The 14879-nt window shown below is 53.3% G+C and overlaps 1 protein-coding gene across 2 annotated transcripts in view; it reads left to right on the forward strand.

The window, feature by feature from the left end:
- The window catches only part of DPYSL5 (dihydropyrimidinase like 5), a 36732-nt gene that overhangs the window by 10370 nt on the left and 11483 nt on the right, over nucleotides 1–14879 (forward strand). For both annotated transcript variants that reach the window (XM_081854766.1, XM_081854767.1), the window contains exons 2-7: nucleotides 5442–5706; nucleotides 9462–9620; nucleotides 12564–12743; nucleotides 12951–13019; nucleotides 14006–14050; nucleotides 14238–14313. In XM_081854766.1, the coding sequence (XP_081710892.1) occupies nucleotides 5446–5706; nucleotides 9462–9620; nucleotides 12564–12743; nucleotides 12951–13019; nucleotides 14006–14050; nucleotides 14238–14313 (790 nt within the window). In that variant the 5' untranslated portion in view covers nucleotides 5442–5445. The remainder of the gene's footprint in view (nucleotides 1–5441; nucleotides 5707–9461; nucleotides 9621–12563; nucleotides 12744–12950; nucleotides 13020–14005; nucleotides 14051–14237; nucleotides 14314–14879) is intronic.

Genomic DNA, 14879 nt, shown 5'->3' on the forward strand with positions numbered 1-14879 from the left:
GGATGGAAAGGGCTGCCTCAGCGCTGCACAGCCTGAAGGAGGGGGCCTGGGTCTGCTTTGCCCGCCCTCTGAGCATTGTGCTCAGCACCCTCCGAGACTTTGCAAAGTCTCCTCCCCTTTCCCTCCTTCCTCCTGGAGCCCCTAAAGATCCTGCTTGGATGTGAAGAGCCAGCTCAGGGGCACAGGAGTTTGAAATATTGGCTTGAGTGTGTGTTCCTTGCAGGGTGGGTGCAGCGGGTCATGGGGAGGGGGCTTGAACAATGGGGATGGGACAAAGCCAGTGACTGTTCTACCCCCCAGGACACAAAGGCTTCTTTCTCTCTCTCTCTCTCTCTCTCTCTGTGTGTGTGTGTGTGTGTGTGTGTGTGTGTGTGTGTGTGAAGGGGCTCTTGCTCTCCTGGGGAGGACAATGGCCAGCATTTACCCATCCCAGTAAATAATAATAATAATAATAATAATAATAATAATAATAATAATAGATAATAATTGATTATTTATACCCCGCCCATCTGGCTTGGTTTCCCCAGCCACTCTGGGCGGCTTCCTACAGAACACTAAAATACAATAACCTATTAAACATTAAAAGCTTCCCTAAACAGGGCTGCCTTCAGATGTCTTCTAAAAGTTGGGTAGTTATTTTTCTCTTTGACATCTGGTGGGAGGGCATTCTACAGGGTGGGTGCCACTACCGAGAAGGCCCTCAGAGCTGGACCCAGGTGTCCGGGATGGACGATGCGGGTGGATACACTCCTTCAGGTATACAGGACTGAGGCCATTTAGGGCTTTCAAGGTCAGCACCAACACTTTGAATTGTGCTCGGAAACATACTGGGAGCCAGTGTAGGTCTTTCTAGACCAGTGTTATGTGGTCTCGGTGGCCGCTCCCAGTCACCAGTCTGGCTGCTGCATTCTGGATTAGTTGTAGTGGCGGATGGTGTTCTGTGTCACCTGGGTGCTGAAGGAGCCCTGAGCCCTGGGCTTGTGTGTTTAAAAGGACCCCCCTGCAAACTCCTGGCAGTGAGAGGAAGGATTCTGCAGGTGGAGGGTGCTGAGGAGTTATGCAGTGGTAGGAAAGGAAGGAAATGGATTGTGGGTGTTCAGAGCAAGGAGAAGGAGGCAGCCAAGCCGTTTATGAATCTGTGGGTCACCACAGCACCTTGCATTTGGCTCCCAGGAATGTGGGCCCTTGAGAATCTTCTGATTTCAGGAACAGAGAAGCTGGCTTATGTGGCATGCCAGACCTTTTTATAACATGAAATTGTTCTCAGTGTGTTGTAATTGTTGTCACCCTGCTCAGGGACCTTGGGGTGAAGGTTGCTTCCTGCTGCTGCTGCTGCTGCTATTTACAGCGGTACCTCAGGTTAAGAACTTAATTCCTTCTGGAGGTCCATTCTTAACAGGAAACTGTTCTTAACCTGAGGTACCACTTTAGCTAATGGGGCCTCCTGCTGCCACCGCGCGATTTCTGTTCTCATCCTGAAGCAAAGTTCTTAACCCGAGGTACTATTTCTGGGTTAGCAGAGTCTGTAACCTGAAGCGTCTGTAACCCGAGGTACCACTGTATGATCATTTCTTAGGCTGCCTGCCAGGTCCCCAGGAAGTGAGGGGGTCAGCCTTCAAAGAGAAGGCTGGCCGGAAGGGTGTGGCGGATGTACACTTGGGGGCCTCTTGGGTCTGAGAGGCTGCAGGGCCAACCAGGGAAGCTGTGCTGCTCAACAGGGTGGCATCCTGGTCTGCAGGGGGTGGGATCCTTCCCTGAGGGCTGCCTTACGCCTTAGCTGGGGGTGTTTCTTGCACCTGGAGCTCAGTGGCCTCTGTGCAGAGGGTGGTCTGCTCTTTCCCCACTGACTGACACTGCTGCCTGCTCCGCTGCTGCAAGGGGGGAGAGGGGGCTGGCCCCAAGGGTTTTTTTTGGGGGGGGGACAGTCAGGTCCACAGCTGCTGGCTGCAGTTGCTCTATGGGCCACACTGACTTGTTTTCTCCATGTCTCCTCATATGGTCAGGTTGCCATTTTCCAAAAAGTGAAAATTCAGACACAAAAGTTGTTAACGGTTTTGAGCTATTTTTAAAGGAAAATTGGCAAAAAAATGACACTACTGACATGGGCTGCCATACGTCCGGATTTTCCTGGACATTTTGCCAATTTCTGCTGGGACACAGCTTCCGACTGCAGTATTCCAGGTATATCGGGGAAATTCTGGGTGTATGGCAACCCTGTGACCTCTGGAGAAGCAGCACCAAATTGTCCTGGCCCAGGCAAGCCCCTTCCTGGGGGGGAGGGGGAGGGCAGGGTTCTCTGAGGTTTTACATCCATCAAGTGATATATACAATTCGTTAAATAAATGAGTAAAACCAGCAAGCCCCTTCTGTGAGCTGCTGGGCCTCTCATCTTAGTGAGTGGGGTGGGAAAGTTGATCTGCAGAATCTTTTGCCCCTCAGTCCACTGTTAGAGAGGTGGTCTCGCTCGGAGACTGTGGCTTTGATGCTCCTCCTGGACCCGTCTGGACCCATTTTCTGTGCATCCCCTTTCCTGCTTGTGTCCACACTGGTCATGGGCCTGTTAGCTTTGAGTTGTCTCCAATTCTGCTTTGACAACTGCGTGAACAATCTGTGGGTGCCTTTGAGCTTCCTAAATCTTTGAAAACCAAATGCTGGTAGACTTCTTCAACACACCTCATCCTGCATACAGATTGTGGCGGGCGGGTCCGCTGGCCTTGTGCGGTGCCTGCCCCATTCCATGTGTTCCTGTAGAGTATTCTGTGTCTGCCTGGTGCTCTCCCCACACTGCGCAAGAGTTGGAAGGGACCCCCGAGGATAATCTAGTCCAACCCCCTGCAATGCAGGAATCTCAGCTGAAGAGGGGGCAGTGGAGGCGCTCCTTTGTGGGGAGCAAGAGTGCCCTGCCAATGCCCTGCCCTGATGTTCAGGGCTCCCATTTCCCCTCCCACTGCTAAGAGAGAGGGGGCCGCATTGCATAGCTACATGATGAGATGGGATGTCTATGGGCCACAGCAACTCTCCCTCCCCAAGATTCAGGTCTGCTCTGATACTGCACCTGAGTACCCAGTACCGAGGTCTCAGTCCTACAGACCCAGCTGGTTTCCTCATTCGCCATCAAGGCACGAGCAGCTGCAGACCTGAGGGCTGGCTGGTGGGGCAGGTAATGTCAGCCCACGGCCTTGTCCCCAGTTGACTGTGCCTTGGGCCCTATACCTAGCCTGCCAGTTCCAAGCTGTGGGAGATCCTGGTGTAACAAGCCCAGAGGGGGACGTCTGCTTCTCCCTCCTGCAAGGATCAGGCAAGGCTTGCTCTCCCAAGGTCCTCTGCTTCTCTGCAACTGCAGCTTCAGAGTAGACCCTATTTGCAACCCTGCAGCCATCCAAAGGGAACGTGCCTCCCTCTCCTCCAGGTTTTGGGTCCAGCTCCAGCTTGTGGGAATGCAGGTTTTGTTTGATTCCCGGAGACCCCTCCCTCCTCCCCCTTTTCTTTCGGTCCCCGCCTCTCTCACACAATAGGAGCTGATGGTCTGTCTGGGAGCCTCTGAGCCGGCAGCTGTCAGGTCTGACTGCGCAGATTTCATGGCAAATGGGAGCTCCTGATGCTGATGGAGGGGCTGGGTTTGCCGCCAAGGGAGGCCGTGTTCAGGGGGCCTCTTTTATGCAACGGGATGCCAGGGAGGCAGAGGAGGTTTCTGAGTGGCTGCAAAAGGAAGGACTTTCCAGGGGAGGGGAGCAGAGACCCCCTTTGCTGTGCCAGTCTTGGTGGTGCTGTTTTTTAAATATATTTTTCTTCCAGCTGCCAAAGAGGAATGGAGGATGTTTGCAGATATGTGGGGGTGGGGAGAGGACCAGGCAGCTGCAGCATCGTAAGGGCATATTGTCGGTAGGATGGCAGAGCTGCCAGGAGCAGCCGAGAAGGAGGCAGAGGTTCTGGCGGTCAAGAAGGGCTCCTCAGAGCAAAGGCCTAGCCAAGTCCAGCCACCTCTTCTGACAGCAAACAACCAGATTCTCCCTGAACCTCCATGGCAGCTCAGATGGTTTCTGGGCCGTCAGAAGAGCCCTGCAGCAGCAGCAGCAGCAGCAGGATCAGGCCAAAGGGGGACCATCTAGTCCAGCTCCTTTTCCCACAGGGACTGACCCAGTGCCCATAAGCAGGACCTGAGTGCAGCAGCAATTCCCCACCTCCCACATCACTTCCATCAACTGGTGTTCGGAGGCAATGGCTGCCTCAGACAGTGGAGGGGAGAGCACAGCTGTTGTGGCAAGTAGCTATTGAGAGCCATCCTTCCCAGTGTTAGAAACTCAAATATATATGCAAGGCTCCAAATTGCTCCTTAAACCAGGGTGTGTTTCTCGTGTGTGGATCCCCAAACAGGCACCTCCAGATGGGGGAGACATCAGACGCCACCCTGGCGCCTGGGCATCTTCACTTGGTTGCAAGTGGTCGACAGCCGGGGGCAAAGAGCCCCTGGAACCTGGTGAATTTCGAACGCTGATCCATCTGCAAGCCATGCACCAGTTTTGTTCCCACAGGGCCTCATGTTCCTCATCCCCACCAGCCATACTTCCCTCAGAGGACGGATGCAGGGCCAGCCCAAGACATTGTGCTGCCTGAGGCAGAGTAGCACCTGCTGCCCCAATCCCTCCCCTGGTCAGGGCACTCATAGCCTGCAGCCAAATTATTTTGGTGCCCACGTCTGCCTCCCTCCCTCCCTCCCTCCTTCCCTCTCTGTTGATAATCGGAAGTGACAATAGGCTGCCTTTTGAGGGCACTTAAAAGCAGCTGCCACAGGCTGTTGCCTCACTTTCCCTCCTGGTAGGATCGGCCACAGGGTAAGTGGGCCACAAGAAAGGCCTTGGAGGCTGAGCCACATTCTCAGAGAAGGTGCGGAGGTGCCCTTGTCCCGGACGATGGGTAGAATTCCATGAAGTGCTAAGGCAATTGTTCCATCAGCAAAAGCAGTTCTGTTTTCCACTAGGCAGAATGACCTCTCTTCCCCCCACCTCCAGCTCTGGGGGGTCTCCTGGCCCCCCCAAGCAGATTTCGGGAGAGGAGATCACACTGCACTAGCAGGACTCCTTGCACTTGCGTCAACCAGGGCAGCAACCTGCGTGAATCTGGGCCCATGTCCTCCAGCTGGGGTGTTCTGTGAGCCTGAGGAGCTGGTCTGGAGCAGCCTGTGCATTTTCTGAATTGCAGTGGCTGTGACCCTCAGCTGTCTCCTTGGACGCGATCTCTGGGCCGTGTGGCCTCTGGGCATAAGTTAAACTGTGGAACTCCCTCCCACAATGATGGCAGCCAACCTAGATGGTCTTAAAAGGAGAGGAGAGGGCTAGGAATGGCATGAGCCTGTTAAATGGATGGCCTGTGACCTATGGAGTCTTGCCAGTGGGAGGGAGTCCACAACCCCTGACCTCCTTTGCCCTGTCCTCCTTTGCCAGAGCCATGCTCGCCAACGCTGCCACGATGCGGATCCTCATCAAGGGGGGGAAGGTGGTGAACGACGACTGCACCCTGGAGGCCGACGTCTACATTGAGAATGGCATCATCCAGCAGGTGGGCCGTGAGCTCATGATCCCCGGCGGAGCCAAGGTCATCGATGCCACCGGCAAGCTGGTGATCCCAGGGGGCATCGATACCAGCACCCACTTCCACCAGACCTTCATGAACGCCACCTGCGTGGATGACTTCTACCATGGAACCAAGGTAGTCTTCCTCCTCCTCCTCCTCCTCCTCTCTTGGTTGTGTGGTGCGGGGGGGGGGGGGAATGCCCAGCGGGTGGTCTGGTCTTGGGCATTGATGACCTGTGTGTGTGTTCTCTCAGAGTAGGACAATTTCTGGGCAGACTTGAGATCTGTGGAATGGATGAGACATGAGGCAGGTCCACACCATCCATTTAAAGCAAATCCAACACACATTTAAAGCACATGACACCCCCCCCTAATATCCTGGGAACTGTAGTCCCCCCCCCACAGAAATACAGTTCCCTGCATCCTTGGCAAACTACAGTTCCCAGGATTCTTTGAGGGAATTCATGTGCTTTCCGTGTGTTTTGAGTATGCTTTAAATGAGCAGTGAGCTCTGCCCTAGGAGTTGGGAAGCCAGCTGTGGACACTTCTGGCAGCCAGCATCCCCCTGCATTTATTTCCACAGGCACCTCCATTATTGCTGATCCAAATGTCATCATTTGCTGCAATGCCCCTCCATGCCACCCTTGCCCAGCAAAGAGCCAACTGAGCTGGCTCTGCGCAGGGCAGGAGTGAATAGATAAAAGCCTCTCAGGCCTCTGCCAACCTGGCGCCCTCCAGATATTTTGGGTGTCGGCATCCACCAGTGCAAGACATGCACTTCCGTGGACTCCAGATCTCCCCCTGACCCAGGACTAACTACTCTGGCCTTGCCATGTGCTTAGTGAGATCTGGCCTCTGGCCCCTTTCTTCACCCCCCTTTCTTCCCCCCCTGGACAATGCTGGCCTGTCCCTTTGGCAAGGGGGCAGGCCTTCTTTGGGTGAGGCCTAAATGTTGTAAGCAGAGTCAGAGCATTCCTAGTCAGCAACAGCCATGTGATTCCAGGGCCCCGTCTGCGCTGGGCAGAGGAGTGTGTAGCTGGCTGCCCTCCCTCCCTCAATGATTCCTGGCCATCCACTGCCTTGGCTTCCTTTTCCGGGGGGTGGGGGGTGGTGAGGCCTTTCCCTTCCCTTCCCAAATGTGCTCCGGAACCGGGGGGGGGGGGGAAGAACATCAGTGTTGACCAGTGGGGAGCGTGTGAAGTGACAGGAGCCTCCCTGGCAGCTGTTGGGGCCTCTTCCTGGGGTAGCTTGGCTGAGCAGGTGGCAGCTGCTGGTGTCATTTGCAGGGCAGGTGTGGGAAGGAGTCGGGTCACCCCATGGCGGGGGCTGGTCTCCCTTTGCATCATGGCCCCGTTCTGCGCCTCATGGCATCGTGAGCCAAGCAGCAGCAGCAGCTTCTTCCGCCTTGCTCAAGAGGAGCCTGGTCAAAAGCCCCAGTTGCTTGCAAGGCCTGGGGGGGGGGCGGATCTGGCCGCCCAGCTGCCCAGCCACCCACCTGCTCAGACTGGGCTGTATCTCTGCCCGTCCGCCTGCCTGCCTGCCTGCCTGCCGGTCATCTTGGGGACTGGGGGAGCTGTCCAGGCCTCTGGTGCTGAAAGTGCTCAGCTCCTTTGCTCAACACAAGGCAAAAGCACCAGTAACTCCACAGAAGAGCAGGAGTTCGTTTGTTTTCCATTTGAAAAAATTCCAAGCCAGAAGGTGGTGGAACTAGAACTCAGATTACTAATATTTTTATAGGAATTGTTTTTAGAATTTCTGCTTTGTTCTTTTCTTTGTTTCTTTTTTCCCCTTTACCAAGCAAACCCAAAGTGGCTTTCAAAAAATGCAGCCTGCTAATGCTCTTTTTAAAAAAATGTTCCAAACAGAGCTATCGTAAAGGGAACAGGATTGAAATAACAGCCAGATAAGCATTGTTTGTTTATTTCATTTCTTCCTGTGAGGCACCCCGAGTGATTGACAATCTAATAAAAATGTTGGCTGGTGTTTAACTAAGTTTTTCTGCTTGTGCAAGGATAGTACTTGTGAAAGAGGGTTCCTCCACTTTCCAGCCGTGCACCCCCCCCCAAAAAAAAAAATCTGATTTGGGTTGGTGGAACTTCTAGAACAGATTTAGGCAGTGGGGAGATGGGAAGAACGTTCCATCATGCAAGAAGAAATCATCTGACTAAAAAGCATTCAGGCAAGTTCTACTCAGAGCAGCCCTTTCAAAATTAAAGGACCTAACTTAGTTGTGTGCATTAAGTTCAGAAGGTCTACTCTGAGTAGAATTTTGCTGAACACCACCCACCCACTTGGCTCCTGTGCCTGAATTCTTTGGAGATGGCCTTCTGGCTGTGCACAGACTTTCCTTCTGTGAGCAGTGAGCCTGCTGTGGACCTACTCACTCCCCTTTTTTGACAGGTGTGCAGCTGTTCTAGCACAGAATCAAGCCCATGACTGGTACATCCCCCTGTTTCCAACAGAAGCCAGCTCTGCAGAGGGCGGATTGAATGAGCTGTGCTTAACATCACAAAGCCTCCTCCCTCCCCATCTAGCTGCTCAGTCCCTTGCACCAGTCACGGCGCCACTGTCTCCTCTGCCATGAACAGTGTTCCAAATACAGTGGACGCTCGGGTTGCGAATGTGATCCGTGCGGGATGCATGTTTGCAACCCGCAGAGTTCGCAACCCACAGCGGCGCATCTGCACACACGTGGGTTGCGATTTGGCGCTTCTGCGCATGTGCAAAGCCCAATTTAGTGCTTCTGCACATGCGCGGCCGCTGAAACCTGGAAGTAACCCGTTCCGGTACTTCTGGGTTTTGGCAGTCTTTAACCCAAAAAAACTCAACCCGAAGCTTCTGTAACCCAAAGTATGACTGTATTTACCAGAAGGGCTGGCTTCTCAAAGAGTGCTCTGGAGAAATGCTTCATCATCCTGTGAGGCACTGGCTCTTTCCTTCCTTCTGTGGGTATGTCTAGGGCTGCAGCCATGCTCTCTACCTGTGCCCCCCCCCAAGAAGAGAATGTGGGGAAGGGGAGACATCTGTGACCCTCTGGTGCTGCTTAGCTACAACTCCCACCACCCCTGGCCATTGGCTGTCCTGACTGCAGTTGGTGGGTGTGGGGAGTCCAGCAGCCCTTGGGGGGGGGGCTTAAAATCTTCCCCACCTGCAGAGTCTTGGTCAAGCCTCCTGTGGCTGGTGTGCTGCAGACCAGGGTGCCTGTGAGGGCAAGGGTTGATGGCTTGCTGTTGTAGGAATGCACTCTGCACATGCTCACATCATGTTTGCCGTGGTTCAATCCCTGGCGTTCAAAGTAGTTTCTGGGCACTGAGCCCCTTCACCTAAATTTAGGCTGTGAGTAAAGTCTCTTCTATCCCCCACCAGCCTGTTCTCTCTCTCTCTCTCTCTCTCTCTCTGTTGGGGCAGCTTGGGCACCCCAGGGAAGAAGTGTGTTTAGTCCTGAGTGCCCAGTGCTGAGCACAGCCAGGGCAATAGAAAGGGGGCTTCAGGTTATGCTCACCAACCACCTCCTCCCTGCCCCCCCCAAGGTCTCGGCCTTGGATTCCTCTTGAAATTGTGAAGGCCTTGGAACCCAGAACCCTCATGCAGGGTCCTTGAGGGAATGTAAGCAAGGCAGCCAGCTTCTCCCTCTCCTCCCGCCCCCCCCCCCTCAAAAAAAGCAGCTTTGGGGATTAGCTGATGTCCCACAAGTGTCAGCTGAGGACACAGCCTTCCCGTTGCATTAGCAAGAAATGCTTCCTGCTGGCTCCTGACCCAGGGCCTCCACGCCAGGAAGGCTGCAGGGCTTGCAAACTCTGGGTTGGGCGTTGGTGGTTCGCTCCTCTGGAAGCTCTTTGGGGGTTTCCACGGGGGCAACTCTCACCAGCTTCCCTTTGCCCCTGTGCCCAGGCTGCCCTGGTGGGGGGAACCACGATGGTGATTGGGCACGTGCTTCCGGACAAGGACATCTCCCTCCTGGACGCCTACGAAAAGTGCCGCAGCCTGGCCGACCCCAAGGTGTGCTGCGACTACGCCCTGCACATGGGCATCACCTGGTGGGCACCAAAGGTAAGAGGGCAGAGGGCGCACGGGGGGGGGGGGGTTGTTGGTCTCCCTGACTCAGGATGAGGAGGTCTTTTGCCTTGACTGGCAGCGGGTCCTTAGGGTTCCGAAAGTGGAGTCTTGTATTTGCACAAGGAGTAATAATACAACAAAACAACACCACCACAAACGGGCTTATAAGTATAAAACCAAATTTACTAGACTAATAGCTAGAATAGAGATAGACTTGTAACCGTTCAGACAACAAACATACTAAGGTGCCATGTGCAAGACAAAGCCTGGAGATACTGTAAACATGGAGTGGATAAATGTGCAGCTCTATCTTAACACGTTACATGCTCAGTAAACGTTACCCAGACTGGATAAATGAATCGTTCAACAAGTAGCGTAAGTCCAGCCACAGAACGGCAACCCCGTGCTGCCACAATGGCAAGGGTAGCCCACTGGAGAATATGAAAAGGGTTTTCAAAGCTGCTTTTCAAAGATTGAGCTGGATGAGATGTTCTTCAGTGGGTCTTGGGTTGGAAACACAAAGCCGTATGCATGGATCAATCATGGGAAGGCAAATCAAAGCCGCCACCCTGGTGAAAATAACGCAGGTGGGCAAAAGGAGACCTGTTGTTCTCTGGATATATTATAGGTTTTGCTACACGCTTCATCAGTCCGAAAAGCCAGTCATACAAAATGGTAAAGAAAGTATTCACAGGCCTGCCGGATCAGGCCAAAAGCCCATTGCATTCTGCATCCTCTTCTCACAGTGACCAGCCAGGTTCCCATTATGGGAGACCTGCAAGCAGGACCTCAGCCCGAGAGCCCCTTCCCCTCCCGTGGTTTCCCGGCCTCCTGTGGCAGGGAGTTCCATAGATTAACTTTGCACTGCATTAAGAAGTCCTTCCTTTTATCCTCCCCAAATCTTCCCACTTACAACCTCATTTGAAGCCACAAATTCTGGTGTCAGCAGAAGAGAAAAACTTTTCCCTTTTCTCTGTGCCATGCAGATTTAAATTCTTCTTTTTTAAAATTTTGTTTATGATTTCCAGGTTTATACATTTCACTAACTTTACAGTCAGTTTAACATTTCCAAACTTGACTCCCTTCCCCCTCTTTCTGCGGTTCCTTACATTTATTTTTAATATCTTCTGCATACCAAATTAACTTGTAAATTTAATTTTTCTTATCTGTTTACAATTAAATTTTCAATAAACTATTTCTATTCCTTTATAAAAAGTTTGTTATCTTGATTTCTTATTTTTCCGGTATGTTTTGCGATTTCTGCATATTCCGTAATTTTGTAAACTGCCATCGTTTTGCCTCTTAACTCCCCTTTAACCTAAAAAGCCCCCAACGCTTCAAACTTTCTTCACGGGGGGGAGGGTACTCCATCTGCCTGACCCTTCTGGTTGCCCTCACTGCAGCCCCTTGGGGAGGGAGCCTGGGGCTTTGCCCCTTCTCCAGTGCTGCCACCTCCATGCCCCTCGGCCATGTCTCCTTCTCCCAGTGCTTCTGCAGCCATCCAGCTGCCACCCTCCCCACCTGCTCCAGCCTGCGGAGATTTTCCTCAGGCCAACTGCTGGGCCCTAGCAGGATCTCAAGGCCAGGGGTCTCAAGCATGCCTGCCAGCTGTCACATGGCCTCCAGCTGCTTCAAGGGCCGTGGAGCATCTGCTGGCTGGTAATTCTGGATTAGACCCCTGCCCACAGCCATCTTGTTCCCCAGCCCCAGCTGGGTGGCTTGACCTCCTTAGCCTCTTGTTTGGGTGTTTGTGGCTCAGCTCCTTCCTCCTCTCGGCCCCCTGACAGCTGTAACGGCCCTTCCTTTCCCTCCGCGGTTGGCCACTCCCTCCTCCTCCAGATTCCCCTCTTTGGTGGGCTTTGGCGCTGCCTTGCCTGGCTTCTGGCACTGGGAGAAGATGCCCCCCACTTGTGTCTTTCCTGCGCAGGACCATTTCATCACAGCTTGGGGCACCCAGATGCGGCCTCTGTCTTCTGTAGTGGCACCTGTCCTGTGGAACACCATCCCACCAGATGTCAAGGAATTAAAGAACTAATTGACTTTTAGCCCTGTATAGGGAAGTTGTTAATGTTTTGGTGTGTTTTTAATATTTTGTTGGGAGCTGCGCAGAGTGGCTGGGGCAACCCAGTCAGATGGGCAGCATATAATAAAAAAGTATTATTATTATTATTATTATTATTGTTATTATTATTATTATTATTATTATTATTATTATTATTATTGCCAAACATAGACCAACGACCTGCACAGAATACAGGGACAGAACATGCCTCTTGAACAAGGCATGAGCATGCCTGGATGCAGAGCAGATTCCTGGAAGAGGACCCTAGAGCAGAGATGCCTCCTTCTCTGCTCCAGAGGACCCTCCCCACTTCCCCCCTCCCTCATTGGTGGAGGTTCAGTTTGGAGCAAGATGCTCCAAACACATGCTCCGTCCCGGCAGGGCCAAAGAGCCCGTTGCTCAAAGGCAGGGCCGGCTCCTCACAGATCCAGGCCCAGAGCAGCGTGTTCCAGGTGACTCGAGTGAGTGAGCCAGTCTGCAGAGGAAAGCTGGAAACAAGCAAAGTCGGGAGACATTGTGATGTGGGGATTGGGATTGGGAGCCTCTTGAGGTGGGGGTGCAGCCAGACAAGAGGGAGCATGGCCGCCTTGGAACATCAAAGCAATAAGTACATGAGTGTCCATTGCTTCCTGCTTCCAAACATACCACTGTAAACAGGAAGGTCTGGAAATGTTCAGGATTTGCACCAACTTCCACATGAGACCCCTAGCTCATCTTCCTGTGTTCATCAGGGCCTTAGATTGGGGCACATTAGATGAGCTGAAGGCCTGTGGCTTTGGCCCTCTGCGTTCGGCTGGCAGCATTTCCACGGCTGCCGGGGTGTCAGTGGGCCGGTGAGACCTTTGGGCGAATGACGCCTGCCCCTTCTGCCTCAGGTGAAGGCGGAGATGGAGACCCTGGTGCGGGAGAAGGGCATCAACTCCTTCCAGATGTTCATGACCTACAAGGACTTGTACATGCTGCGGGACAGCGAGCTCTACCAGGTCTTCCACGCCTGCAAGGACATTGGCGCCATCGCCCGCGTCCACGCCGAGAATGGAGAGCTGGTGGCCGAGGTGAGCTGCTCAGGGGGCAGGGGGGACGCGGCAGGGCTGCAGCCCGGGGGGGGGGCAGTGGAAGGGGCAGATCCCATCAGCTGATCCATAGGCTCTCCTCCCCTGGGAGAGGGGAGGAAGAGGCAGGGACCAGCAAGGGAGCAGGAAGAAGGTGACCCCTGTCCCCGCCTACCCCAGACTGACCCCCTCTTTTGCCTTTCCCTGCAGGGGGCCAGGGAAGCCCTTGAGCTGGGCATCACAGGCCCGGAAGGGATCGAGATCAGCCGGCCGGAGGAGGTAAGGAAGTGTTGCGTTCCCAAAGCAAAGAAGGATTGGATTCTGAGTAATAAAATACACACAGGCTTGACCAGCAAGACTCTGGGGGGAGGTGCCAATAATAATAATTCCCTCCTCACCCCTCGGCCCAGGTCGTTTTATTCACAAAAGAACTTTTTACACAGGGTTCGTAAGAACCAATCAGATTTCCTCTGAGCATTTCAAAAAACCCCACGTAGGGACAATATTAAAAGTTAAAACTACAAAGAGCTAATTTGAGCATGCATGCATAGTTCAGAGTAAATAAAAGAGGAAACAAGGAGGAATGCTTTTAGGAAACCCCGGAGGTCATAAAGAGGAGAGGCAGAATGGCAGTATTTACCATCTCCTTGTGAACTCTCTTCCTGGCCCTCAAGATCTTCCTAAAGATTCACAAACTACATCAGAGCTACCTTCTGTCTTTATCACCCAGGACGCCTCATGAAGCAACTGGTCTGTGTCCTAGAATGCTTATATGTGCCTGTCAAAGTGGGCAGAGGTGCAGAGGCCTGTGGGATTCGATCAGGAACTATTGTCAATGAATCAAACCCAGTGAATGCAATGCTTTCATTGCTGACACAATGGCTTGCTCCATATTTCATAATTCCTCATAGTAATCCCACCTGACCCCCACAAGGAAGGAGGCACACCTATGAATGAACACACCTGCCCTGCTGGGAATCTCACTCCCCCCAAGGCCCAAGAGAGAAGGGGGTGGTGGAGGAGGGACTTTGCTGCCCGCTGAGCTCCAGGACCCACCACCTGCAGCCGAAAATAAGTGAGGTCACCCACCCATTCCCACTGGCTTCACTGGGGCAGACTCTTGCCCCATTTGTGCCCCATCCCATGAGCCAGAGCAGGGGGAAGTGTTGGGGTTCTGTTGGCACCTGCAGGCACTGCCTTGGGGTCTGGTTGGCCGGGCTGCTGCCTGCCTCATCTCTCTCTCTCTCTCTCTCTCTGCATCGCAGTTGGAAGCTGAAGCTACGCATCGGGTCATCACCATCGCTAACCGGGTGAGCAGCCTTAACCGCCCCCTCTTTCTGCTGCTGAGGACTGAGGCTGGGTCTTCTTGCCCAGTTGGGTGGGGGCCCCTTTGCCATCCCAGGTGGATGGATGCCTTGGACTCAGTGCCCAGGTCTCTCTCATTGCCCCAAACCCCCTGACGCCTTTCCTCTTCTTTTTGTCCTCCTCCCTCGGCAGACTCACTGCCCCGTCTACCTGGTCAACGTTTCCAGCATGTCAGCCGGGGACGTCATTGCCACCGCCAAGATGCAAGGTGAGTGGCGTTCCCTGGATCTGGAGCAGGAGGTGCCCACACGGCAACTGCGAGGAGAGATGGCAAGCTGCCCTTGGCATTTCCCAGCCCCTGGACCCATCCTGCCCCTCCTTGCTAGCCGTTGCAAGGAGTGGGTCTTTTCTCCCCAATCAGCTGGGGTGCCTGTTTTGGGGTGCTCTTTGGGTCCCTCCCAACTCTGCAGCTAACCTTCCTGGACCCTGAAATCGCCCTCTGAGGCCCTTCTCTGTGTGCCTCCTCTATGATCTCTCCAGAGGGCGGCAACACAAGAACAGACCTTCTCTGTGGTGGCTCCCCATTTGTGGAATGCTCTCCCCAGGGAGGCTTGTCTGGTTCCTTCCTTACAGATCTTTAGAAGCCAGGTGAAAACGTTCCTTTTTAACCAGGCCTTGGGCTGATTAATGTTCTACATTAATATTGTTGTACTGTTTTGTTTTGTTTCTCATGTTTTTTCCCTGCATTTTATTATTCTGTGAACCGCCCTGAGACCTTATGGTGAAGGGCGGTATATAAATCCAATAAGTAAAACAAAAAAACAAAACCACAAT

This window comes from Podarcis erhardii (genome assembly GCF_964252035.2).
Source record: "Podarcis erhardii genome assembly, chromosome: 3".
Lineage (NCBI taxonomy): Eukaryota > Metazoa > Chordata > Lepidosauria > Squamata > Lacertidae > Podarcis > Podarcis erhardii.